The 27,772-nt window shown below is 58.7% G+C and overlaps 3 protein-coding genes across 9 annotated transcripts in view; all 3 read right to left on the reverse strand.

Annotated features, from left to right (window-relative positions):
- The window catches only part of LOC142907140 (claudin-19-like), a 34,271-nt gene extending 22,687 nt beyond the window's left edge, over positions 1-11,584 (reverse strand). The window contains exons 1-3 of one of the 2 annotated variants that reach the window (XM_076056297.1): positions 11,461-11,584; positions 6,890-7,118; positions 472-636 (exon numbers count right to left, since the gene is read on the reverse strand). In XM_076056297.1, coding sequence (XP_075912412.1) covers positions 472-636; positions 6,890-7,115 — 391 coding nt within the window. In that variant the 5' untranslated portion in view covers positions 7,116-7,118; positions 11,461-11,584. The remainder of the gene's footprint in view (positions 1-471; positions 637-6,889; positions 7,119-11,460) is intronic. The other variant, XM_076056299.1, reaches the window with a different exon arrangement.
- LOC116958295 (protein FAM43A-like) overlaps positions 1-27,772 on the reverse strand; it is a 202,733-nt gene that overhangs the window by 89,328 nt on the left and 85,633 nt on the right. The window lies entirely within an intron of this gene.
- Positions 25,061-27,772, reverse strand: part of LOC116958297 (uncharacterized) — a 56,700-nt gene continuing 53,988 nt past the window's right edge. For all 6 annotated transcript variants that reach the window (XM_076056288.1, XM_076056287.1, XM_076056286.1 and 3 more), the window contains one exon: positions 25,061-25,623. In XM_076056288.1, the coding sequence (XP_075912403.1) occupies positions 25,094-25,623 (530 nt within the window). In that variant the 3' untranslated portion in view covers positions 25,061-25,093. The remainder of the gene's footprint in view (positions 25,624-27,772) is intronic.

The following is a 27,772-nucleotide window of genomic DNA, read 5'->3' on the forward strand; positions in this document are numbered from 1 at the left end:
AGGGGAGGAGCTACCTGCTAGTAGGGGAGGAGCTACCTGCTAGTAGGGGAGGAGCTACCTGCTAGTAGGGGAGGAGCTACCTGCTAGTAGGGGGTGGAGCTACCTGCTAGTAGGGGTGGAGCTACCTGCTAGTAGGAGAGGAGCTACCTGCTAGTAGGGGAGGAGCTACCTGCTAGTAGGGGTGGAGCTACCTGCTAGTAGGGGAGGAGCTACCTGCTAGTAAGGGAGGAGCTACCTGCTAGTAGGGTAGTAGGGGAGGAGCTACCTGCTAGTAGGGGAGGAGCTACCTGCTAGTAGGGGAGGAGCTACCTGCTAGTAGGGGAGGAGCTACCTGCTAGTAGGGGAGGAGCTACCTGTTAGTAGGGGAGGAGCTACCTGCTAGTAGGGGAGGAGCTACCTGCTAGTAGGGTAGTAGGGGAGGAGCTACCTGCTAGTAGGGGAGGAGCTACCTGCTAGTAGGGGAGGAGCTACCTGCTAGTAGGAAGAGGACTCCCCCCGCCCCAGCGGCTCTGTGCTTGCTGACCGGGTCGCTGTCGCCCAGCCGCGTGCATCGCGTGCCCAGCACGCAGAGCAGCGCCCCGCACGCACCCAGCAGCAGGGCGCACACCATGAGGGCACGCGCAGCCTGTAGGGTGCCTACACACACACAGACACACACAGACACACAGTGATACACACACACACAGACACAGACACACACACAGTGATACACACACACACAGACACACACACACAGACACACACACACACACATAAACACACACACAGACACACACACACACAGACTAACACACACAGACACACACAGACACACACACACAGTCACACACACAGACTCACACACACAGACACACACACACAGACACACACACAGACACACACACACACACAGACACACAGACACACACACACACAGATACACAGATACACACACACAGACAGTGATACACACACACAGTGATACACACACACAGACATAAACACACACACAGACACACACACACACATAAACACACACACAGACACACACACACACAGACTAACACACACAGACACACACACAGACATAAACACACACACAGACACACACACAGACACATAGACACACACCACACACAGACACATACACACACAGACACACAACAACAACAACCGCCATTCGCCACTAAGTGGCGGTGACGTCACCACGACGCTTGTGCCAGGCTATGTGCACCCTGAGGCCACGTGAAGTGTCGAACGCCCGCTGGCAGGGGGTCACGGGGCAGACCCAGGTGCCACGGGTCGACTGACTGAGATGACTGGCTGATGCACCACCTGTGCCCCCTACTGTGCCAACCTGCTGTGCTTTAGCCACCCGGCGCTCCGCTTGTTGTTCTGAGCGTCGCTCCTCTGCCCTCCGTTGTTGTTGGAGGGCGACTGCCTCCAACTGCCCAGTAGCAGCGTCCTTCACGAGCCTCCTCCACAGAGGCCGATCTTGACACCGCTGGTACCAGTCATCGGCAAGTCCACTCAGCTCCACGTCCTCCTGTACCACATCACTCCATCTCTTCTCTAGCCCGTGCCGCGCCCGCTTAGCCCCCTCAATCCGGCCAAACAAAAGCTGTTTCGGCAGGCGGTGGCTGGGCATGCGGGCTACATGACCCAGCCATCGCAGCCTTGCCTGCCGGAGGAACTCACCGATGGGACCCTGTCCAGATCTTTCAAGGATTTGTGAGCTCCTCACACAATCCAATCTGGTTAAACCCAGGATGGATCGTAGGCAGGCCAGCCTAAATATTTCTAACCGGCGAAGATGTTCCATTAGGGGGGTCCACGTTTTGCAAGCGTAGAGAATGGAGGGAATGACCGTGGCCGAGAAGACCTGAAGCTTAGTGCGGAGCGACAGACCAGGTAGCTTCCACACAGCGTTACGCAACCGATGAAAAGATATTGCCGCTCGACTGATTCGGAGTGAGACCTCTGCTGTTAAACTGGAGCCAGTCATAAGCACACTGCCCAGGTATGGGAAACTCTCCACTCTCTCCACAACTGCCCCATCACCGATTGGGAGTTGTGGGGGTGGAGTGTCCGATGGTACAAAATACCCAGGCAGGTGCTTAGTTTTGGTGGGGCTGATGGTAAGGCCCCACCTCTTAGTGGCACGCTCCAGTCTCAGCAGCAGCGTCTCCAACTCCTCCTCTGACTGAGCGGCTATTACCAAATCATCGGCATTCATAACGTGGTTGAGCAATAGGGAGCCATCCCTTGACCGCACCCGGGCATCGATCAGCCTCCCATTATATCTGTGTAGTGTGCTCCGGAGACACTTGTAGGGGGCACGTCTTCATTACACACACACACACAACCTAACTACTGTACACCAACTTCTCGTACAGTCTATCCCGTGTATTTCTTCCACCCAGCCTATCATACGCCGCCTACGTAGCGTGCCTACCCCGGCCACGCTCCAGTGCCTCCGGCTACGACATCCTCTTAGTCGGCTGTCTGAGCTGACCCAGCCAAGGTACAGGTCCACCCACCCACTGATTCATCAGACCCGGTCCTCACCAACTCACCCACCAACTCACCCACCCACCCATCAACTCACCCACCCACCCATCAACTCACCCACCTACCCATCAACTCACCCACCCACCAACTTACCCACCCACCAAATCACCCACCAACTCACTCACCCACCCACCAACTCACCAACCCACCAACTCACCCACCCACCAACTCACCCACCCACCAACTCACCCACCCACCAACTCACCCACCCCTTCACTCACCCACCCACCCACCAACTCACCCACCCATTCACTCACCTACCCACTCACCCACCAACTCACCCACTCACCCACCCACCAACTCACCCACCCACCAACCCACCAACTCACCCACCCACCCACCCACCAAGGCGAGTCCCAGCGTCCACCACTGGGTGTGGCTAGAGGGGCGAAGTTTTGGGTCCAGGGTCCTACACTAGCAGGCCTTCAGGCTTCGGTCTTCAAGTGCCACGAAACCTCTCCAGAGGTCCGCCTTATATACGGTTCCTCAGCCGAGCGGCGGGGCTCTGAGGGATCGTAGAGCACCACACAGCCCCCAAACGCTCCTGGGCTGTCTGCCGTTGCCTGCAACCTTCATCAGCTAGCTGATTCAAGTGGCGTCCTGGGTGTACACCCACCACCGGAGCGGAGGAATGGCAGGCGCATCTTACAGATGGCAAGTCGACGGTCAGTGGGCAGATCAGCTCCACGGTAGGTCCTGGTGTCAAGGACATGGGCTCGCATCCGCTGGTCCGTCACTATGTAGTCCAGCAGATGTTCTTGCTTGGACCCGGCATGCATCCATGATGTTGTGTGGATGCGCCGATGCCGGAACAGCGTGTTGGTAATTACAAGCCCATGGGCTGCACAAAAAATCTAGCAGCCTCCTACCGTTGTTATTGAGCTGATCTGGGCCATGCCCTCCAATCACTCCAGACCAGGTGCCAGCATCATGACCAACTCGGGCATTGAAGTCACCCAACATGATGACTCTATCCCGAGGGCCCTCTTTAGCCAGCACCTGTGACAGGTCATAGAAGGCATCTGACTCATCGGCTTTGCCTGCATCCCTCCACGGATGTTCGTCTTCGGTGGGGGCATAAGTAACCACGACCACCAATCCTCGCCTCCGGTTGATGGGAAGGCGAGCCCAAAGTAGCCTGGGGCTTACAGCTTCCCACACCTCACCGCCACGCTCCCATGCCCCCTTAATTATTTTGTTCAAAAGAAGACCCACACCCTGTTGTTTGGCAGTCTGCTGCCCCGAGTAGAGGACTGTCCACCCCTCATGGTGGCAGGAGCCAGAGCCGGTCCACCGGACCTCCTTAACACCACAGAGATCCAGGCGGTACCGGTCCAGCTCCCTACAGAGGAGTGGCAGCCTCTCCTCCGCAGTGAGCGTTCGAAAATTCCACGTGGCCATCCGTAATGGCTTTTTGTTGTTTCTGGAGGAGCCCCGAGGGACGTCATAGACGCCTGGCCCCCCGGGGCCTCCGGCACAAGCTGATTTATTACCTTTGTCCCTCCACTCCCTAGCTCCTCCCCCTAGCACTGTAGTCCCTCCCCCTAGCCCCACCCCTAGCCCCTCCCCCACCCCCTAGCTCCTCCCCCTAGCACTGTAGTCCCTCCCCCTAGCCCCACCCCTAGCCCCTCCCCCACCCCCTATCCCCACCCCTAGCCCCTCCCCCACTCCCTAGCTCCTCCCCCTAGCTCCACCCCTAGCCCCTCCCCCACTCCCTAGCGCCCCACCCCTAGCCCCTCCCCCACTCCCTAGCTCCTCCCCCTAGCCCCTCCCCCACTCCCTAGCTTCCCACCACTAGCCCCTCCCCCACTCCCTAGCTCCTCCCCCTAGCCCCACCCCTAGCCCCACCCCCTAGCTCCTCCCCCTAGCCCCACCCACCGTCTATGGAGAAGAGCGAGTCATAGAGGCGACACTGCACGTGCCCCTCCAGCCCCTCCCCCACCCCCTAGCTCCTCCCCCACCACCTAGCCCCACCCCCATCCCCTAGCTCCTCCCCCACCCCCTAGCCTCACCCACCGTCTATGGAGAAGAGCGAGTCATAGAGGCGACACTGCACGTGCCCCTCCAGCCCCTCCCCCACCACCTAGCTCCTCCCCCACCACCTAGCTCCTCCCCCACCCCTAGCTCCTCCCCCACCCCCTAGCCCCACCCACCGTCGATGGAGAAGAGCGAGTCATAGAGGCGGCACTGCACGTGCCCCTCCAGCTCCTCCCCCACCACCTAGCTCCTCCCCCACCCCTAGCTCCTCCCCCACCCCCTAGCCACACCCACCGTCTATGGAGAAGAGCGAGTCATAGAGGCGGCACTGCACGTGCCCCTCCAGCCCCTCACCCACCACCTAGCTCCTCCCCCACCCCTAGCCCCACCCACCGTCTATGGAGAAGAGCGAGTCATAGAGGCGGCACTGCACGTGCCCCTCCAGCCCCTCCCCCACCACCTAGCTCCTCCCCCACCACCTAGCTCCTCCCCCACCCCTAGCTCCTCCCCCACCCCCTAGCCCCACCCACCGTCTATGGAGAAGAGCGAGTCATAGAGGCGGCACTGCACGTGCCCCTCCAGCCCCACCCCACCCCCTAGCTCCTCCCCTAGCCCCACCCACCGTCTATGGAGAAGAGCGAGTCATAGAGGCGACACTGCACGTGCCCCTCAGCCCCTCCCCCACCACCTAGCCCCACCCCCTAGCTCCTCCCCCACCCCCTAGCCCCACCCACCGTCTATGGAGAAGAGCGAGTCATAGAGGCGACACTGCACGTGCCCCTCCAGCCCCTCCCCCACCCCCCTAGCTCCTCCCCCACCCCCTAGCCCCACCCACCGTCTATGGAGAAGAGCGAGTCATAGGAGGCGACACTGCACGTGCCCCTCCAGCCCCACCCCCACCCCCTAGCTCCTCCCCTAGCCCCACCCACCTGTCTATGGAGAAGAGCGAGTCATAGAGGCGACACTGCACGTGCCCCTCCCCCACCACCTAGCTCCTCCCCCACCCCTAGCTCCTCCCCCACCCCCTAGCCCCACCCACCGTCGATGGAGAAGAGCGAGTCATAGAGGCGACACTGCACGTGCCCCTCCAGCCCCTCCCCCACCCCCTAGCTCCTCCCCCTAGCCCCACCCCTAGCCCCACCCCCTAGCCCCACCACCTAGCTCCTCCCCCACCCTAGCCCCACCCACCGTCGATGGAGAAGAGCGAGTCATAGAGGCGACACTGCACGTGCCCCTCCAGCCCCTCCCCCACCCCCTAGCCCCACCCCCACCACCTAGCTCCTCCCCCACCACCTAGCCCCACCCCCACCCCCTAGCTCCTCCCCCACCCCCTAGCCCCACCCACCGTCGATGGAGAAGAGCGAGTCATAGAGGCGGCACTGCACGTGCCCCTCCAGCCCCTCCCCCACCCCCTAGCTCCTCCCCCTAGCCCCACCACCTAGCTCCTCCCCCACCCCTAGCTCCTCCCCCACCCCCTAGCCCCACCCACCGTCGATGGAGAAGAGCGAGTCATAGAGGCGGCACTGCACGTTCCCCTCCAGCCCCTCCCCCACCCCCTAGCTCCTCCCCCTAGCCCCACCACCTAGCTCCTCCCCCACCCCTAGCTCCTCCCCCACCCCCTAGCCCCACCCACCGTCGATGGAGAAGAGCGAGTCATAGAGGCGACACTGCACGTGCCCCTCCAGCCCCTCCCCCACCACCTAGCTCCTCCCCCACCACCTAGCTCCTCCCCCACCCCTAGCTCCTCCCCCACCCCCTAGCCCCACCCACCGTCGATGGAGAAGAGCGAGTCATAGAGGCGGCACTGCACGTGCCCCTCCAGCCCCTCCCCCACCACCTAGCTCCTCCCCCACCCCCTAGCTCCTCCCCCTAGCCCCACCCACCGTCGATGGAGAAGAGCGAGTCATAGAGGCGACACTGCACGTGCCCCTCCAGCCCCTCCCCACCCCCTAGCTCCACCCCCTAGCCCCACCCACCGTCGATGGAGAAGAGCGAGTCATAGAGGCGACACTGCACGTGCCCCTCCAGCCCCTCCCCCACCCCCTAGCTCCTCCCCCTAGCCCCACCACCTAGCTCCTCCCCCACCCCCTAGCTCCTCCCCCACCCCCTAGCCCCACCCACCGTCTATGGAGAAGAGCGAGTCATAGAGGCGACACTGCACGTGCCCCTCCAGCCCCTCCCCCACCACCTAGCTCCTCCCCCACCACCTAGCTCCTCCCCCACCCCCTAGCCCCACCCACCGTCTATGGAGAAGAGCGAGTCATAGAGGCGACACTGCACGTGCCCCTCCAGCCCCTCCCCCACCACCTATGCTCCCTCCCCCACCCCCTAGCTCCTCCCCCCACCCCCTAGCCCCACCCACCGTCTATGGAGAAGAGCGAGTCATAGAGGCGACACTGCACGTGCCCCGTGCTCTGCGCGGCGCACGACATCCAGAGTCCGTCGTAGAGCGCCACGGCCGTGATGATGGCGTCCCCGGCGTAGGAGCTGTAGCGCCACTGGGGCAGCGCCGTCGTGCCCACCACGGCTGCCCAGCCACACAGCGCCAGCGCAAAGCCCAGCAGCTGCAGGCCGCCCGTGTGGGACATGGCCTGGTGGGTGGGTGGGTGAGTGGGTGAGTGGGTGAGTGAGTGAGTGGGTGAGTGAGTGAGTGGGTGAGTTGGTGGGTGGGTGGGTGGGTGAGTTGGTGGGTGGGTGAGTGGGTGAGTTGGTGGGTGGGTGGGTGGGTGAGTGAGTGGGTGAGTTGGTGGGTGGGTGGGTGGGTGAGTGGGTGAGTTGGTGGGTGGGTGGGTGAGTGAGTGAGTGGGTGGGTGGGTGGGTGAGTGGGTGGGTGAGTGAGTGAGTGGGTGAGTAGTGGCTGAGTTGGTGGGTGAGTGAGAGGGTGAGTAGTGGGTGAGTGGGTGAGTGGGTGGGTGGGTGAGTTGGTGCGTGGGTGGGTGAGTTGGTGGGTTGGTGGGTGGGTGGGTGAGTGGGTGGGTGGGTGAGTTGGTGCGTGGGTGGTGAGTTGGTGGGTTGGTGAGTGAGTGGGTGGGTGAGTTGGTGGGTGGGTGGGTGAGTGGGTGGGTGGGTGAGTGGGTGGGTGAGTGGGTGAGTGAGTGGGTGAGTAGTGGCTGAGTTGGTGGGGTGAGTGAGTGAGAGGGTGAGTAGTGGGTGAGTTGGTGGGTGGGTGAGTTGATGGGTGGATGGGTGAGTTGGTGGGTTGGTGGGTGGGTGAGTTGGTGGGTGAGTTGGTGGGTGAGTTGGTGGGTAGGTGAGTTGGTGGGTTGGTGGGTGGGTGAGTTGGTGGGTTGGTGGGCGGGTGAGTTGGTGGGTGAGTTGGTGGGTGAGTTGGTGGGTGAGTTGGGTGGTGGGGTGTGGTGAGTTGGTGGGTGGGCGAGTTGGTGGGGTGAGTGGGTGGGTGAGTTGGTGGGTGGGTGAGTTGGTGAGTGATTTGGTGGGTGGGTGAGTTGATGGGTGGGTGGGTGAGTTGATGGGTGGGTGAGTTGGTGGGTGGGTGAGTTGATGGGTGGGTGAGTGTGTGGGTGGGTAAATTGGTGGGTTGGTGGGTGATTTGGTGGGTGGGTGGGTTGGTGGGTGGGTGAGTTGATGGATGGGTGGGTGAGTTGATGATGGGTGGGTGAGTTGATGGGTGGGTGGGTGAGTTGATGGGTGGGTGAGTAGTGATGAGTTGGTGGGTGAGTGAGTGAGAGGGTGAGTAGTGGGTGAGTTGGTGGGTGGGTGAGTTGATGGGTGGATGGGTGAGTTGGTGGGTGAGTTGGTGGGTGAGTTGGTGGGTGAGTTGGTGGGTGTGGTGGGTGGGTGGGTGGTGGTGGGTGGGTGGTGGGTGGGTGGTGGGTGGGTGGGTGGGTGAGTTGGTGGGTGAGTTGGTGGGTGGTTGGTGGGGTGAGTTTGGTGGGTGGGTGAGTTGGTGGGTGGGCGAGTTGGTGGGTGGGTGGGTGGGTGAGTGGGTGGGTGAGTTGGTGGGTGGGTGAGTTGGTGAGTGATTTGGTGGGTGGGTGAGTTGATGGGTGGGTGGGTGAGTTGATGGGTGGGTGGGTGAGTTGATGGGTGGGTGAGATGGTGGGTGGGTGAGTTGATGGGTGGGTGAGTGTGTGGGTGGGTAAGTTGGTGGTTGGTGGGTGTTGGTGGGTGGGTGGTGGTGGGTGGGTGAGTGATGGATGGGTGGGTGAGTTGATGGGTGGGTGGGTGAGTTGATGGGTGGGTGGGTGAGTTGGTGGGTGGGAGAGTGGTTGGGTGGGTGGGTGGGAGTGTATGGGTGAGCGAGTGGCTGAGGGAATGATGGGTGGCAGAGTGAATGGGTGAGTGGTTTGTGTTTCAGTGAACGGGTTAGTTGTTTAGTGTGGAAGGGTATGGGTAGATGGATGAGTGGGTGGGTGGATGAGTGGGTGGGTGGATGAGTGGGTGGGTGGATGAGTGGGTTTATGAATCGGTGATGGATGGTGATGGTGGCTAATGGAGGATGGAATGGGCCAGTGGGTGAGTGGGTCAGTCTGTGGGTGGTTGAATGAGTCGGAGTGTGTGTGGTTGGGTGGGTGGGTAGGTGAGTGGGTGGGTGGATAGGTGAGTGGGTGGTTGAATAGGTAGGTGAGTGGGTGGGTAGGCGAGTGGGTAGGTGAGTGGGTGGGTAGGTGAGTGGGTGGGTAGGTGAGTGGGTAGGTGAGTGAGTGGGTAGGTGAGTGAGTGGGTGAGTGGGTGGGTAGGAGAGTGGGTGGTTGAATAGGTAGGTGAGTTGGTGGGTGAGTGGGTAGGTGAGTGGGTGGGTAGGTGAGTGGGTGGTTGAATGGGTAGGTGAGTGGGTGGGTAAGTGGGTGGGTAGGTGAGTGGGTGGGCAGGTGAGTGGGTGGGTAGGTGAGTGGGTGAGTGGGTAGGTGAGTGGGAGAGTGGGTAGGTGAGTGGGTGGTTGAGTGGGTGGGTGGTTTAGTGGGTGAGTGGGTGGGTGGGTGAGTGGGAGGGTGGGTGAGTGGGGAGGGTGGGTGAGTGGGTGGTTGAGTGGGTGGGTGAGTGGGTGGTTGCGTGGGTGGATAATCAGAGCGACGTTATCAATAATCGCCGAGTCAAAATACCGGATTATAAGACGCACCCACTCTCACACAGACACCGGAGTATAAGACGCACCCACTCACCAACCGGAGTATAAGACGCACCCACTCACCAACCGGAGGATAAGACGCACCCAATCACCTACCGGAGCATAAGGCGCACCTAATCACCTACCGGAGTATAAGACGGACCCACTCACATACCGGAGTATAAGACGCACCCACTCACATACCGGTGTATAAGACGCACCCACTCACCTACCGGAGCACAAGACGCACCCACTCACCAACCGGTGTATAAGACGCACCCGCTCACCAAACGGAGTATAAGACGCACCCAATCACCTACCGGAGTATAAAACGCACAATCACCTACCGGAGTATAAGACGCACCCAATCACCTTCCGGAGTATAAGACGCACCCACTCACCTACCGGAGTATAAGACGCACCCACTCACCTACCGGAGTATAAGACGCACCCAATCACCTACCGGAGTACAAGACGCACCCACTCACATACCGGAGTTTTAGACGCACCCACTCACATACCGGAGTATAAGACGCACCCAATCACCTACCAGAGTATAAGACGCACCCACTCACATACCGGAGTATAAGACGCACCCGCTCACCTACCGGAGTATAAGAAGCACCCAATCACCTACCGGAATATAAGACGCACCCCCTCACCTACAGGAGTATAAGACGCACCCCTCACCTACAGGAGTATAAGACGCACCCCCTCACCTACAGGAGTATAAGACGCACCCCCTCACCTACCCGAGTATAAGACGCACCCAATCACCTACCGGAGTATAAGACGCACCCCCTCACCTACCCGAGTATAAGACACACCCAATCACCTACCGGAGTATAAGACGCACCCACTCACCTACCGGGGTATAAGACGCACCCACTCACCTACCGGAGTATAAGACGCACCCGCTCAACCTACCGGAGTATAAGACGCACCCCCTCACCTACCGGAGTATAAGACGCACCCCCCTCACCTACAGGAGTATAAGACGCACCCACTCACCTACCGGAGTATAAGACGCACCCACTCACATACCGGAGTATAAGACGCACCCACTCACCTACAGGAGTATAAGACGCACCCCTCACCTACCCGAGTATAAGACGCACCCACTCACCTACCGGAGTATAAGACGCACCCCCTCACCTACCGGAGTATAAGACGCACCCACTCACCTACCGGAGTATAAGACGCACCCACTCACATACCGGAGTATAAGACGCACCCCCTCACCTACAGGAGTATAAGACGCACCCCCTCACCTACCCGAGTATAAGACGCACCCACTCACCTACCGGAGTATAAGACGCACCCACTCACCTACCGGGGTATAAGACGCACCCACTCACCTACCGGGGTATAAGACGCACCCACTCACCTACCGGAGTATAAGACGCACCCGCTCACCTACCGGAGTATAAGACGCACCCCCTCACCTACTGGAGTATAAGACGCACCCGCTCACCTACCGGAGTATAAGACGGACCCACTCACCTACCGGAGTATAAGACGCACCCAACCACCTACGGGAGTATAAGACGCACCCAATCACCTACCGGAGTATAAGACGCACCCAATCACCTACGGGAGTATAAGACGCACCCACTCACCTACCGGAGTATAAGACGCACCCACTCACTCTCTTACACACAGACACCGGAGTATAAGACGCACCCACTCACCTACCGGAGTATAAGACGCACCCACTCACCTACCGGAGTATAAGACGCACCCAATCACGTACTGGAGTATAAGACGCACCCCCTCACCTACCGGAGTATAAGACGCACCCCCTCACCTACCGGAGTATAAGACGCACCCACTCACCTACCGGAGTATAAGACGCACCCCCTCACCTACCGGAGCTCGTGAGTTTCTCAAGGAGGCTGCTTTGCTGCCCGCACGAGAAGTGAGAGAATCCAGCCCGGACCTCCACCTTAAACACCTCACGCTGACCACGCCCACGTCATTTACATGCCCCGCCCACTCGGACACAGGCCACGCCTAATTGATTTTTTATTGCTCCCCGCCCACTCGGACACAGGCCACGCCCAGGTCATTAGCATATCTCCCGCCCGTTCGACCACGCCCAGGTCGTTTGCATGCCCCCTGCCCACTCGCCACAGGCCACGCCTTGGTCACTTGCATGCCCCCGCCCACATCCAACTCATTTGCATTTCCCACCCACAGGCCACGCCCACCCCCCGTAGAGTAACGTTGATCCCAAGCCACGCCCATTAGTTTCAGGCGACACGCCCACTTTGCCACAGACCACTCCTTGTACACAGAGGTCCAAATATGAGCACGGTTGGCTCCGTACGGTGCGAAAGAAGTTCAATGTCACAGTACAGTCACGTGCCGGTGACGTCACCACGGCGCTTGTACCAGGCTAGGTGCACTCCGTGGCCACGTGATGTGTCGGAAACTCGCTGCTGGCAGGAGGTCACGTGACAGACCCAGCAGGTGCCATGGGTTGTACTGCTGTGCCAGGCTAGGTGCACGAGGAGGAGGTCACGTGACAGACCCTGCAGGTGCCATGGGTTGACTGCTGTGCCAGGCTAGGTGCATGAGAGGTCACGTGACAGACCTAGCAGGTGCCATGGGTTGTACTGCTGTGCCAGGCTAGGTGCACGAGGAAGAGGTCACGTGACAGACCCTGCAGGTGCCACGGGTTGACTGAGACGAGTGGCTGATGCACCACCACCTGTGCCAGGCTAGGTGCACCACCTGTGCCCCCTACTGTGCCAGGCTAGGTGCACCACCTGTGCCCCCTACTGTGCCAGGCTAGGTGCACCACCTGTGCCCCCTACTGTGCCAGGCTAGGTGCACCACCTGTGCCCACTACTGTGCCAGGCTAGGTGCACCACCTGTGCCCCCTACTGTGCCAACCTGCTGTGCTTTAGCCACCCGGCGCTCCGCTCGTTGTTGTGAGCGTCGCTCCTCCGCCCTCCGTTGTTGTTGGAGGGCGAGTGCCTCCAACTGCCCAGTAGCCTCAAGGTGCACCTAGCCTGGCACTGCCCCCAGTAGCCTCAAGGTGCACCTAGCCTGGCACTGTCCAGTAGCCTCCTCAAGGTGCACCTAGCCTGGCACCGCCCCCAGTAGCCTCAAGGTGCACCTAACCTGGCACCGCCCCCAGTAGCCTCAAGGTGCACCTAGCCTGGCACCGCCCCAGTAGCCTCAAGGTGCACCTAGCCTGGCACTGACCCCAGTAACCTCAAGGTGCACCTAGCCTGGCACTGTCCAGTAACCTCAAGGTGCACCTAGCCTGGCACCGCCCCCAGTCGCCTCAAGGTGCACCTAGCCTGGCACTGCCCAGTAGCCTCAAGGTGCACCTAGCCTGGCACCAGTAACCTCAAGGTGCACCTAGCCTGGCACTGCCCCCAGTAGCCTCAAGGTGCACCTAGCCTGGCACTGACCCAGTAGCCTCAAGGTGCACCTAGCCTGGCACCGCCCCCAGTCGCCTCAAGGTGCACCTAGCCTGGCACTGCCCCCAGTAGTCTCAAGGTGCACCTAGCCTGGCACTGCCCCCAGTCACCTCAAGGTGCACCTAGCCTGGCACTGTCCAATAGCCTCAAGGTGCACCTAGCCTGGCACCGCCCCAGTAGCCTCAAGGTGCACCTAGCCTGGCACCGCCCAGTAGCCTCAAGGTGCACCTAGCCTGGCACTGCCCCCAGTCACCTCAAGGTGCACCTAGCCTGGCACCGCCCCAGTAGCCTCAAGGTGCACCTAGCCTGGCACTGCCCCAGTAACCTCAAGGTGCACCTAGCCTGGCACCGCCCCCAGTAGCCTCAAGGTGCACCTAGCCTGGCACTGACCAGTAACCTCAAGGTGCACCTAGCCTGGCACAGCCCCCAGTAGCCTCAAGGTGCACCTAGCCTGGCACTGCCCCAGTAACCTCAAGGTGCACCTAGCCTGGCACCGCCCCCAGTATCCTCAAGGTGCACCTAGCCTGGCACAGCCCAGTAACCTCAAGGTGCACCTAGCCTGGCACTGGTCTCAGTAGCCTCAAGGTGCACCTAGCCTGGCACTGTCCCAGTAGTCTCAAGGTGCACCTAGCCTGGCACCGCCCCCAGTAACCTCAAGGTGCACCTAGCCTGGCACCGCCCCCAGTAGCCTCAAGGTGCACCTAGCCTGGCACTGCCCAGTAGCCTCAAGGTGCACCTAGCCTGGCACTGCCCCAGTAACCTCAAGGTGCACCTAGCCTGGCACTGCCCCCAGTCACCTCAAGGTGCACCTAGCCTGGCACTGCCCCAGTAGCCTCAAGGTGCACCTAGCCTGGCACTGCCCAGTAGCCTCAAGGTGCACCTAGCCTGGCACTGCCCCCAGTAGCCTCAAGGTGCACCTAGCCTGGCACTGCCCCCAGTAGCCTCAAGGTGCACCTAGCCTGGCACTGCCCCCAGTAGCCTCAAGGTGCACCTAGCCTGGCACTGCCCCCCGTAGCCTCAAGGTGCACCTAGCCTGGCACTGCCCCCAGTAACCTCAAGGTGCACCTAGCCTGGCACTGCCCCCAGTAACCTCAAGGTGCACCTAGCCTGGCACTGCCCCCAGTAACCTCAAGGTGCACCTAGCCTGGCACTGCCCCCAGTAGCCTCAAGGTGCACCTAGCCTGGCACTGCCCCCAGTAACCTCAAGGTGCACCTAGCCTGGCACTGCCCCCAGTAACCTCAAGGTGCACCTAGCCTGGCACTGCCCCCCGTAGCCTCAAGGTGCACCTAGCCTGGCACTGCCCCCAGTAACCTCAAGGTGCACCTAGCCTGGCACTGCCCCCAGTAACCTCAAGGTGCACCTAGCCTGGCACTGCCCCCAGTAGCCTCAAGGTGCACCTAGCCTGGCACTGCCCCCAGTAACCTCAAGGTGCACCTAGCCTGGCACTGACCCCAGTAGCCTCAAGGTGCACCTAGCCTGGCACTGACCCAGTAGCCTCAAGGTGCACCTAGCCTGGCACTGCCCCCAGTAGCCTCAAGGTGCACCTAGCCTGGCACTGCCCAGTAGCCTCAAGGTGCACCTAGCCTGGCACTGACCAGTAGCCTCAAGGTGCACCTAGCCTGGCACTGCCCCCAGTATCCTCACGGTGCACCTAGCCTGGCACCGCCCCCAGTAGTCTCAAGGTGCACCTAGCCTGGCACTGCCCCCAGTAACCTCAAGGTGCACCTAGCCTGGCACTGACCCAGTAACCTCAAGGTGCACCTAGCCTGGCACTGCCAGGTAGCCTCAAGGTGCACCTAGCCTGGCACTGCCCCCCGTAGCCTCAAGGTGCACCTAGCCTGGCACTGCCCCCAGTAACCTCAAGGTGCACCTAGCCTGGCACTGCCCCCAGTAACCTCAAGGTGCACCTAGCCTGGCACTGCCCCCAGTAGCCTCAAGGTGCACCTAGCCTGGCACTGCCCCCAGTAACCTCAAGGTGCACCTAGCCTGGCACTGACCCCAGTAGCCTCAAGGTGCACCTAGCCTGGCACTGACCCAGTAGCCTCAAGGTGCACCTAGCCTGGCACTGCCCCCAGTAGCCTCAAGGTGCACCTAGCCTGGCACTGCCCAGTAGCCTCAAGGTGCACCTAGCCTGGCACTGACCAGTAGCCTCAAGGTGCACCTAGCCTGGCACTGCCCCCAGTATCCTCACGGTGCACCTAGCCTGGCACCGCCCCCAGTAGTCTCAAGGTGCACCTAGCCTGGCACTGCCCCCAGTAACCTCAAGGTGCACCTAGCCTGGCACTGACCCAGTAACCTCAAGGTGCACCTAGCCTGGCACTGCCAGGTAGCCTCAAGGTGCACCTAGCCTGGCACTGCCCCCAATAGCCTCAAGGTGCACCTAGCCTGGCACTGTCCAATAGCCTCAAGGTGCACCTAGCCTGGCACCGCCCCAGTAGCCTCAAGGTGCACCTAGCCTGGCACCGCCCAGTAGCCTCAAGGTGCACCTAGCCTGGCACTGCCCCCAGTCACCTCAAGGTGCACCTAGCCTGGCACCGCCCCAGTAGCCTCAAGGTGCACCTAGCCTGGCACTGCCCCCAGTAGCCTCAAGGTGCACCTAGCCTGGCACCGCCCCCAGTAGCCTCAAGGTGCACCTAGCCTGGCACTGCCCCCAGTAGCCTCAAGGTGCACCTAGCCTGGCACTGCCCCCAGTAGCCTCAAGGTGCACCTAGCCTGGCACTGACCCCAGTCACCTCAAGGTGCACCTAGCCTGGCACTGTCCAGTAGCCTCAAGGTGCACCTAGCCTGGCACTGCCCCCAGTAGCCTCAAGGTGCACCTAGCCTGGCACTGACCCAGTAGCCTCAAGGTGCACCTAGCCTGGCACTGACCCAGTAGCCTCAAGGTGCACCTAGCCTGGCACTGCCCAGTAGCCTCCTCAAGGTGCACCTAGCCTGGCACTGCCCCCAGTAGCCTCAAGGTGCACCTAGTCTGGCACTGTCCAGCAGCCTCAAGGTGCACCTAGCCTGGCACTGTCCCCAGTATCCTCCAGGTGCACCTAGCCTGGCACCGCCCCAGTAGCCTCAAGGTGCACCTAGCCTGGCACTGCCCCCAGTAGTCTCAAGGTGCACCTAGCCTGGCACCGCCCCAGTAGCCTCAAGGTGCACCTAGCCTGGCACTGCCCCCAGTAGTCTCAAGGTGCACCTAGCCTGGCACTGTCCCCAGTAGCCTCAAGGTGCACCTAGCCTGGCACTGCCCCCAGTAGTCTCAAGGTGCACCTAGCCTGGCACTGACCCCAGTAGCCTCAAGGTGCACCTAGCCTGGCACCGCCCCCAGTAGCCTCACGGTGCACCTAGCCTGGCACTGCCCCCAGTAGTCTCAAGGTGCACCTAGCCTGGCACCGCCCCCAGTAGCCTCAAGGTGCACCTAGCCTGGCACTGACCCCAGTAGCCTCAAGGTGCACCTAGCCTGGCACCGCCCCCAGTAGCCTCAAGGTGCACCTAGCCTGGCACTGCCCCAGTTGCCTCAAGGTGCACCTAGCCTGGCACTGCCCCCAGTAGCCTCCTCAAGGTGCACCTAGCCTGGCACCGCCCCCAGTAGCCTCAAGGTGCACCTAGCCTGGCACTGCCCCAGTAGCCTCAAGGTGCACCTAGCCTGGCACCGCCCCCAGTCGCCTCAAGGTGCACCTAGCCTGGTACTGGGCCCAGTAACCTCAAGGTGCACCTAGCCTGGCACTGTCCAGTAGCCTCAAGGTGCACCTAGCCTGGCACTGCCCAGTAGCCTCCTCAAGGTGCACCTAGCCTGGCACCGCCCCCAGTAGCCTCAAGGTGCACCTAGCCTGGCACTGCCCCCAGTAGCCTCCTCAAGGTGCACCTAGCCTGGCACTGCCCCCACTAACCTCAAGGTGCACCTAGCCTGGCACTGCCCAGTAGCCTCACGGTGCACCTAGCCTGGCACTGCCCCCAGTCGCCTCCTCAAGGTGCACCTAGCCTGGCACTGACCCCAGTAGCCTCAAGGTGCACCTAGCCTGGCACTGACCCAGTAGCCTCAAGGTGCACCTAGCCTGGCACTGACCCAGTAGCCTCAAGGTGCACCTAGCCTGGCACTGCCCCCAGTAGCCTCAAGGTGCACCTAGCCTGGCACTGCCCAGTAGCCTCAAGGTGCACCTAGCCTGGCACTGCCCCCAGTATCCTCACGGTGCACCTAGCCTGGCACTGTCCAGTAGCCTCAAGGTGCACCTAGCCTGGCACTGCCCCCAGTATCCTCACGGTGCACCTAGCCTGGCACTGCCCAGTAACCTCAAGGTGCACCTAGCCTGGCACTGCCCCCAGTAGCCTCAAGGTGCACCTAGCCTGGCACTGCCCAGTAGCCTCCTCAAGGTGCACCTAGCCTGGCACTGACCCAGTAGCCTCAAGGTGCACCTAGCCTGGCACTGCCCAGTAGCCTCAAGGTGCACCTAGCCTGGCACTGCCCAGTAGCCTCCTCAAGGTGCACCTAGCCTGGCACTGCCCCCAGTAGCCTCCTCAAGGTGCACCTAGCCTGGCACCGTTCTGCCTGATAGACTTTGTAATCAATGTGCTACTACAATGACGACGACGATCGTTTACAGCGATTTGAAACATTTTCATTGTTTTGGAGGGGGAGGCAGAGCTTTATGACGTCATTTCAGGGGGTGTCTGACTCTTTGTGACGTCGCGTGACGATGGGGGTGACGTCATTCACGGCGGCCTCGCTCACGGCCACCAACTCCGCTTCACAGCGCTGCTGGGCCTCCCCTAGGTCGACTCAGCCTCAACTGAGTAGCTGCTGTAGCGGTGGTGGTGGTGTAGTGGTGGTGGTGTAGTGATGGTGGTGGTGTAGTGGTGGTGGTGTAGTGGTGGTGGTGTAGCGGTGGTGGTGGTGTAGCGGTGGTGGTGGTGTAGTGGTGGTGGTGGTGTAGTGGTGGTGGTGTAGTGGTGGTGTAGTGGTGATGGTGTTGTTGTAGTGATGGTGGTGTAGCGGTGGTGGTGGTGTAGCGATGGTGGTGGTGTAGCGGTGGTGGCGGTGTAGTGGTGGTGTAGTAGTGTTGGTGTAGTGGTGGTGTAGTAGTGGTGGTGGTGTAGTGGTGGTGGTGTGGTGATGGTGTTGTTGTAGTGATGGTGGTGTAGCGGTGGTGGTGGTGTAGTGGTGGTGGTGTAGCGGTGGTGGTGGTGTAGTGGTGGCGTAGTAGTGGTGGTGTAGTGGTGGTGGTGTAGTGGTGGTGGTGGTGTAGTGGTGGTGTGGTGGTGTAGTGGTGGTGGTGTAGTAGTGGTGGTGTAGTAGTGGTGGTGTAGTGGTGGTGGTGTAGTGGTGGTGTAGTGGTGGTGGTGTAGTGGTGGTGGTGTAGTGGTGGTGGTGTGGTGGTGTAGTGGTGGTGGTGTAGTAGTGGTGGTGTAGTGGTGGTGGTGTAGTGGTGGTGTAGTGGTGGTGGTGTGGTGGTGGTGTAGTAGTGGTGGTGTAGTGGTGGTGGTGGTGCTGTAGTGGTGGCGTAGTAGTGATGGTGGTGCTGTAGTGGCGGTGGTGTAGTAGTTGTGGTGGTGTAGTGGTGGTGGTGTAGTGGTGGTGGTGGTGTAGTGGTGGTGGTGTGGTGGTGGTGTAGTGGTGGTGTAGTGGTGGTGGTGTAGCGGTGGAGGTGTAGTGGTGGTATAGCGGTGGTAGTGTGGTGGTGTAGTGGTGGTGGTGTAGTGGTGGTGGTGGTGTAGTAGTAGTGGTGGTGGTGGTGTAGCGGTGGTGTAGTAGTGGTGGTGGTGGTGTAGCGGTGGTGGTGGTGTAGTGGTGGTGTAGTGGTGGTGGTGTAGCGGTGGTGGTAGTGGTGGTGTAGTGGTGCTGGTGTAGTGGTGGGGCAGTAGTGGTGGTGGTGGTATAGTGGTGGTGATTTAGCGGTGGTGGTGTAGTGGTGCTGGTGGTGTAGTGGTGTAATAGTGGTGGTGTAGCGGTGGTGGTGTAGCGGTGGTGTAGTGGTGGTGTAGTGGTGGTGTAGCGGTGGTGGTGTAGTGGTGGTGTAGCGGTGGTGCAGTGGTGGTGGTGTAGTGGTGGTGTAGCGGTGGTGGTGGTGCAGTGGTGGTGGTGCAGTGGTGGTGGTGTAGTGGTGTAGCGGTGGTGTAGTGGTGGTGGTATAGCCACTGCACCACCACTACACCACCACCACCCACACACTCTCCCACTCACCCTCCCCACACACCCTCACCCACTCACCCACTCACTCACTCACCCACTCACCCACTAATTCACTCACCCACTAACTCACCCACTCACTCACTCACCCACTCACTCACCCACTCACCCACTCACTCACCCTCCCCCCCACTCACTCACCCATCCACTCACCCACTAACTCACCCATTCACTCACCCACTAACTCACCCACTCACTCACCCACCCACCCACTCACCCACCCACTCACTCACCCACTGACTCAGCCACCCACCCTATCACCCACACATTCACTCACCCACTCACCCACTCACCCACCCACCCACTCACCCACTCACCCACCCACCCACTCACTCACCCACTCACTGACTCAGCCATCCACCCTATCACCCACCCATTCACTGACCCACTCACTCACTCACCCACCCACCCACTCACCCACTCACTGACTCAGCCACCCACCCTATCACCCACCCATTCACTCACCCACTCGCCCACCCACTCACTCACTCACCCACCCACTCATATTAACAGACATCCAACACTAAGGTGCTGAAAAAATGCTTTAGGTGAACCGTATTCCCTATATACACAACATACACAACAAGCCTTAATCACCATCATTGCCGTAATTACACATTATTTGCAGGAAGCTATAACCGTGCTAGTAGTGTCAATGCCACAAATTAACTGTGAGTGTGATGTATGCACACGCGTGTTAAGCTGATGTGCCCACTGACCATCGACTAGTCATCTGTAAGATGCGCCTGCCATTCTTCCACTCCGGTGGTGGGTGTACACCCAGGACCCCATTGAAACCTAAAGTGGCCTGGTCTCCGTTATCTGATGAAAGTTGCAAGCGAGAATTTCATCGCCGCTTGCGGCTGGGGTTGGCATCGTCCCCCGACTCCTCCTGATGTCGAGGGTAAATGGGCGAGGGTTTAGGATTGTGGCTCACACAGCTGCATTGGCTGCTTTGGGGCATCTGCTCAAGGAAAATTCCCCCCGTAGTCGGAGTGACGTGGCACAGGAGGACGTGGAGCTGAGTGGACTTGCCGATTACCGGTACCAGCGGTGTCAAGATCGGCCTCTGTGGAGGAGGCTCGTGAAGGACGCTGCTGCTACTGGGCAGTGCCAGGCTAAGGTGCACCTTGAGGCTACTGGGCAGTTGGAGGCAGTCGCCCTCCAATAACAACGGAGGGCGGAGGAGCGACGCTCACAACAACGAGCGGAGCGCCGGGTGGCTAAAGCACAGCAGGTTGGCACAGTAGGGGGCACAGGTGGTGCATCAGCCAGTCATCTCAGTCAGTCGACCCGTGGCACCTGGGTCTGCCCCGTGACCTCCTGCCAGCGGGCGTTCGACACTTCACGTGGCCTCAGGGTGCACATAGCCTGGCACAAGCGTCGTGGTGACGTCACCGCCACTTAGTGGCGAATGGCGGTTGTTGTTGTGTGTCTGTGTGTCTGTGTGTGTCTGTGTGTGTGTCTGTGTGTGTGCGTCTGTGTGTGTGTGTGCCTGTGTGTGTCTATGTGTCTGTGTGTGTCTATGTGTGTCTGTGTGTGTCTATGTGTCTGTGTGTGTCTGTGTGTGTGTGTCTGTGTGTGTGTGTCTCTGTGTCTGTGTGTGCGTGTCTATGTGTGTGTGACTATGTGTCTGTGTGTGTGTGTGTCTGTGTCTGTGTGTGTGTCTGTGTCTATGTGTGTGTCTGTGTGTGTGTCTATGTGCGTGTGTGTCTGTGTGTGTGTCTGTGTGTGTGTGTCTATGTGTGTGTCTATGTGTGTGTGTCTGTGTGTCTGTGTGTGTATGTGTGTCTGTGTGTGTGATTCATGCTCGCGACCGATACACCGCCACAACAACGGGAGACTACCCTAGTGAAGCCGCGAGAAGCTTCCCCCCTGGTGTTTGCTGGACGCAAAGATTCGTGGGATCTCAACCACGCGATCACTTTGCCTTCGCCACGCGATCACTTTGCCTCGCCACGCGATCACTTTGCCTTCGCCACGCGATCACTTCGCCTTCGCCACGCGATCACTTTGCCTCGCCACGCGATCACTTTGCCTTCGCCACGCGATCACTTTGCCTTCGCCACGCGATCACTTTGCCTTCGCCACGCGATCACTTTGCCTTCGCCACGCGATCACTTTGCCTTCGCCACGCGATCACTTTGCCTCGCCACGCGATCACTTTGCCTTCGCCACGCGATCACTTCGCCTTCGCCACGCGATCACTTTGCCTCGCCACGCGATCACTTTGCCTTCGCCACGCGATCACTTTGCCTTCGCCACGCGATCACTTTGCCTTCGCCACGCGATCACTTTGCCTTCGCCACGCGATCACTTTGCCTCGCCACGCGATCACTTTGCCTTCGCCACGCGATCACTTCGCCTCGCCACGCGATCACTTTGCCTTCGCCACGCGATCACTTCGCCTCGCCACGCGATCACTTCGCCTCGCCACGCGATCACTTTGCCTTCGCCACGCGATCACTTCGCCTCGCCACGCGATCACTTCGCCTCGCCACGCGATCACTTTGCCCTCGCCACGCGATCACTTTGCCCTCGCCACGCGATCACTTTGCCTTCGCCACGCGATCACTTTGCCTTCGCCACGCGATCACTTTGCCTTCGCCACGCGATCACTTCGCCTTCGCCACGCGATCACTTTGCCTTCGCCACGCGATCACTTTGCCTTCGCCACGCGATCACTTCGCCTCGCCACGCGATCACTTTGCCCTCGCCACGCGATCACTTTGCCTTCGCCACGCGATCACTTTGCCTTCGCCACGCGATCACTTTGCCCTCGCCACGCGATCACTTTGCCTTCGCCACGCGATCACTTTGCCCTCGCCACGCGATCACTTTGCCTTCGCCACGCGATCACTTCGCCTCGCCACGCGATCACTTTGCCTTCGCCACGCGATCACTTCGCCTCGCCACGCGATCACTTTGCCTTCGCCACGCGATCACTTCGCCTCGCCACGCGATCACTTTGCCCTCGCCACGCGATGACGAATCTTCGTGATGCGGCCCTGCCCCAAAGTGGCCCAGTAGACAATTCGATATTCGTGACGAACAATCTTAAGCAGCAGCAGCAGCAGTAGGAGCAGCAGCGGTAGTAGTAGTAGTAGGAGCAGCAGTAGTAGTAGCAGTAGTAGTAGCAGTAGTAGTAGCAGTAGTAGGAGCAGCAGCGGTAGTAGTAGTAGTAGCGGTAGTAGGAGCGGTAGTAGTAGGAGCAGCAGCGGTAGTAGTAGTAGTAGCGGTAGTAGTAGTAGTAGCGGTAGTAGGAGCAGCAGCGGTAGTAGGAGCAGCAGCGGTAGTAGTAGTAGTAGCGGTAGTAGTAGTAGTAGCAGCGGTAGTAGTAGTAGTAGCGGTAGTAGTAGTAGTAGCGGTAGTAGTAGCGGTAGTAGTAGTAGTAGCGGTAGTAGTAGTAGTAGCGGTAGTAGTAGTAGTAGTAGAAGCAGCAGCGGTAGTAGGAGCAGCAGCTGTAGTAGTAGCGGTAGTAGCGGTAGTAGTAGTAGCGGTAGTAGTAGTAGTAGCGGTAGTAGTAGTAGTAGCGGTAGTAGTAGTAGTAGCAGTAGTAGGAGCAGCAGCGGTAGTAGTAGTAGTAGCGGTAGTAGTAGTAGTAGCGGTAGTAGGAGCAGCAGCGGTAGTAGGAGCAGCAGCGGTAGTAGTAGTAGTAGCGGTAGTAGTAGTAGTAGCAGCGGTAGTAGTAGTAGCGGTAGTAGTAGCGGTAGTAGTAGTAGTAGCGGTAGTAGTAGTAGTAGCAGCGGTAGTAGTAGTAGCGGTAGTAGTAGCGGTAGTAGTAGTAGTAGTAGCGGTAGTAGTAGTAGGAGCAGCAGCGGTAGTAGTAGTAGCGGTAGTAGTAGCGGTAGTAGGAGTAGTAGTGGTAGTAGTAGTAGCGGTAGTAGTAATAGTAGCGGTAGTAGTAGTAGTAGCGGTAGTAGTAATAGTAGCGGTAGTAGTAGTAGTAGCGGTAGTAGGAGCAGTAGCGGTAGTAGTAGTAGTAGTAGCAGCAGTGGTAGTAGTAGTAGCGGTAGTAGTAGTAGTAGCGGTAGTAGTAGTAGTAGCGGTAGTAGTAGTAGTAGCGGTAGTAGTAGTAGCAGCTGTAGTAGTAGTAGTAGCGGTAGTAGTAGTAGCGGTAGTAGTAGTAGTAGCAGCGGTAGTAGTAGTAGCGGTAGTAGTAGCGGTAGTAGTAGTAGTAGCGGTAGTAGTAGTAGGAGCAGCAGCGGTAGTAGTAGTAGCGGTAGTAGTAGTAGTAGCGGTAGTAGGAGTAGTAGCGGTAGTAGTAATAGTAGCGGTAGTAGTAGTAGCGGTAGTAGTAATAGTAGCGGTAGTAGTAGTAGTAGCGGTAGTAGTAATAGTAGCGGTAGTAGTAGTAGTAGCGGTAGTAGGAGCAGTAGCGGTAGTAGTAGTAGTAGCAGCAGCGGTAGTAGTAGTAGCGGTAGTAGTAGTAGTAGCGGTAGTAGTAGTAGTAGCGGTAGTAGTAGTAGCAGCTGTAGTAGTAGTAGCAGTAGCGGTAGTAGTAGTAGTAGTAGCGGTAGTAGTAGTAGCGGTAGTAGTAGTAGTAGCGGTAGTAGTAGTAGTGGTAGTAGTAGTAGTAGCGGTAGTAGTAGTAGTAGTAGCGGTAGTAGTAATAGTAGCGGTAGTAGTAGTAGTAGCGGTAGTAGTAGTAGCGGTAGTAGTAGTAGTAGCAGTAGTAGTAGGAGCAGCAGCGGTAGTAGTAGTAGCGGTAGTAGTAGTAGTAGCGGTAGTAGTAGTAGCGGTAGCAGTAGTAGTAGGAGCAGCAGCGGTAGTAGTAGTAGCGGTAGTAGTAGTAGTAGCGGTAGTAGTAGTAGCGGTAGTAGTAGTAGTAGCAGTAGTAGTAGCGGTAGTAGGAGCAGTAGCGGTAGTAGGAGTAGCGGTAGTAGTAGTAGTAGCAGTAGTAGTAGCGGTAGTAGGAGCAGTAGCGGTAGTAGGAGTAGCGGTAGTAGTAGTAGCAGCAGCGGTAGTAGTAGTAGTAGCGGTAGTAGTAGTAGCGGTAGTAGTAGTAGTAGCAGTAGTAGTAGCGGTAGTAGGAGCAGTAGCGGTAGTAGGAGTAGCGGTAGTAGTAGTAGCAGCAGCGGTAGTAGTAGTAGCGGTAGTAGGAGCAGCGGCGGTAGTAGTAGCAGTAGTAGTAGTAGTAGTAGCGGTAGTAGTAGTAGTAGCGGTAGTAGTAGTAATAGTAGTAGTAGCGGTAGTAGTAGTAGTAGCGGTAGTAGTAGTAGCGATAGTAGTAGTAGTAGTAATAGTAGTGGTAGTAGTAGTAGCGGTAGTAGTAGTAGCAGTAGTAGTAGCAGCTGTAGTAGTAGCGGTAGTAGTAGTAGCGATAGTAGTAGTAGTAGTAGCGGCGAGTATCGTCAGAGTCCGGGATGGAACCCACGACCTCCGGCGTACCGGGCGAGGGAGTCAACATCTCGACGGGGAGAGTTCACGGAGCAGACAGCTGCAGTCCGGACCGACCCACGACAAGGAAGACTCGCAGGACGAGAGACGCAGTGAGGACAGCTACAGTCAGACTCACCACACACACACACAGACACACACACACAGACACACACACAGACACACAACCACAGAGACACACAGACACCCATACACACAACCACAGAGACACACAGACACCCATACACACAACCACAGAGACACACAGACAGACATACACACAGCCACAGAGACACACACACACACATACACACACATAGACACACGCAGACACACACACATACACACACACACACAGACACACACACACACAGACACACACAGACAGAGACACACACACAGACACACACACACACATAGACACACACACACAGACACACACACAGACACACACACACACAGACACACAGACACACACACACACACAGACACACACACACAGCGGCCTTCGTGTGCTAACACACAAATTCCTCCTTCTCCTTCTCCTCCCCCTCCTCATCCTCATCCTCCTCCTCATCCTCCTCGTCCTCCCACCCCAGCGCCTCCACGTTCCCCCACAGCTCATCGGCCACCCCGGGGATCCCCATGGGCCCCGCGAGCGTCTCGCTCAGCTCGACGAGGGCCCGGCCCGGCAGGGCCCCGGGGCGGCCCGCCGGAGGGGCCCAGCGCCGCCCTCGGGCCTGGCCCAGGGCCCAGAGCGCCGCGAATTTGGCTTCGCCGCGGCGCCCGGCGTGGTCGGCCCGGGCTGCCGCGGCCGCGAACTCCGGGAGGCCTCGCCGGCGCAGGAGCTCCTCAAAGCGGCCGTCCGGCACGGCCTCCAGCACCGCGTGGAAGAAGGCCGCGCGGTTCAGCAGCGCCGGCGGTTCACGCCGCTGTGGTGGCGGTGGCGGCGGTGGTGGTGGTTGTGGTGGTTGTTGTGGTTGTTGTTGTGGTTGTTGTTGTTGTGGTGGCGACGACGGAGAGGTGACGGTGTGGGAGGTCGCCGCTGATGGGAGGGATGGGGGTGAGCACGGTGAGAGACGCGCACACACACGTACGTGTGTGTGTGTCTGTGTGTGTCTGTGTGTGTGTGTCTGTGTGTGTGTGTACGTGTGTGTGTGTGTCTGTGTGTGTGTGTGTGTGTCTGTGTGTGTCTGTGTGTGTGTGTGTCTGTGTGTGTCTATGTGTGTGTGTGTGTGTCTGTGTGTGTGTCTGTGTGTGTATGTGTGTGTGTCTGTGTGTGTGTCTGTGTGTGTGTCTGTGTGTGTGTGTGTGTGTCTGTGTGTGTGTCTGTGTGTGTCTGTGTGTGTGTGTGTGTCTGTGTGTGTCTATGTGTGTGTGTGTGTGTCTGTGTGTGTGTCTGTGTGTGTCTGTGTGTGTGTGTGTGTGTCTGTGTGTGTCTGTGTGTGTGTGTGTGTCTGTGTGTGTCTATGTGTGTGTGTGTGTCTGTGTGTGTGTGTGTCTGTGTGTGTGTCTGTGTGTGTCTGTGTGTGTGTGTGTGTGTCTATGTGTGTGTGTGTGTGTCTGTGTCTGTGTGTGTGTCTGTGTGTGTCTGTGTGTGTGTGTGTGTCTGTGTGTGTCTATGTGTGTGTGTGTGTGTCTGTGTCTGTGTGTCTGTGTGTGTCTGTGTGTGTGTGTGTGTCTGTGTGTGTCTATGTGTGTGTGTGTGTGTCTGTGTGTGTGTCTGTGTGTGTATGTGTGTGTGTCTGTGTGTGTGTCTGTGTGTGTCTGTGTGTGTGTCTGTGTGTGTGTGTGTGTGTGTCTGTGTGTGTGTCTGTGTGTGTGTGTGTGTCTGTGTGTGTGTCTGTGTGTGTGTGTGTCTGTGTGTGTCTATGTGTGTGTGTGTGTGTCTGTGTGTGTGTCTGTGTGTGTCTGTGTGTGTGTGTGTGTCTGTGTGTGTGTCTGTGTGTGTGTGTGTCTGTGTGTGTGTCTGTGTGTGTGTCTGTGTGTGTGTGTGTCTGTGTGTGTGTCTGTGTGTGTCTGTGTGTGTGTCTGTGTGTGTCTATGTGTGTGTGTGTGTGTCTGTGTCTGTGTGTGTGTCTGTGTGTGTCTGTGTGTGTGTGTGTGTCTGTGTGTGTCTATGTGTGTGTGTGTGTGTCTGTGTCTGTGTGTCTGTGTGTGTGTCTGTGTGTCTGTGTGTGTGTCTGTGTGTGTGTCTGTGTGTGTGTCTGTGTGTGTGTCTGTGTGTCTGTGTGTGTCTGTGTGTGTCTGTGTGTGTGTGTGTGTCTGTGTGTGTGTCTGTGTGTCTGTGTGTGTCTGTGTGTGTCTGTGTGTGTGTGTGTCTGTGTGTGTCTATGTGTGTGTGTGTGTGTCTGTGTCTGTGTGTGTGTGTCTGTGTGTGTGTCTGTGTGTGTCTCTGTGTGTGTGTCTGTGTGTGTGTGTCTGTGTGTGTGTGTCTGTGTGTGTCTGTGTGTGTGTCTGTGTGTGTCTGTGTGTGTGTGTGTGTCTGTGTGTGTGTCTGTGTGTCTGTGTGTGTGTCTTTTTGTCTGTGTGTGTGTGTGTCTGTGTGGGGAGCGATAGTGTAGCGGTTAGCGCGCTGCGCTATGAACCTGGCGACCCGGGTTCGATTCCCGCTCACGGCCAACACCAGTGACGATTATCTGAACCGGTCTCGGGCCTTCCCTAGGTCGACTCAGCCTCAAATGAGTACCTGGTGTAGTGGTGTGTAAATATCGCCACTAGGGAGACAAAGGTGGTCGGGCGTGGTGCTGGCCACCCACCCCCTCGTGTACCGTTCCGGCCTTCATAGGTGCTCGCTAACAGCACTTGCCCCTACAGTCTGTTACAGGCTATATGGGGGATCTTTGTCTTTTGTCTGTGTGTGTGTGTGTCTGTGGGTGTGTCTCTGTGTGTGTGTGTGTCTGTAGTCCGGCAAAACAACCCCCTACCTCCTCGCGGTGCCGGATGGGCAACTCTGTCATGGACAATGCTGTGGGGGGAGGTCCAATTTTGATTGGCTCCTCCCCTCATGGCATATGTGTCCACCACAGGGGCTAAACGGGGGCTCTGGACGGGTGCGAGGGGCTGGTAACCCCTCCACCTCCAATTAATTACCACTAAACCACGAGTTAAACTGAAATATGTAACTAATATGCTTGTGCCGGAGGCCCCGGGGGGCCAGGCGTCTATGACGTCTCCTGGCCAAACCCCAATTG

The sequence above is a fragment of the Petromyzon marinus genome, chromosome 75 (assembly GCF_048934315.1).
Source record: "Petromyzon marinus isolate PM22_M1 ecotype Great Lakes invasive population chromosome 75, UKy_Petmar_22M1.pri1.0, whole genome shotgun sequence".
NCBI classification, from domain to species: Eukaryota; Metazoa; Chordata; class Hyperoartia; order Petromyzontiformes; family Petromyzontidae; genus Petromyzon; species Petromyzon marinus.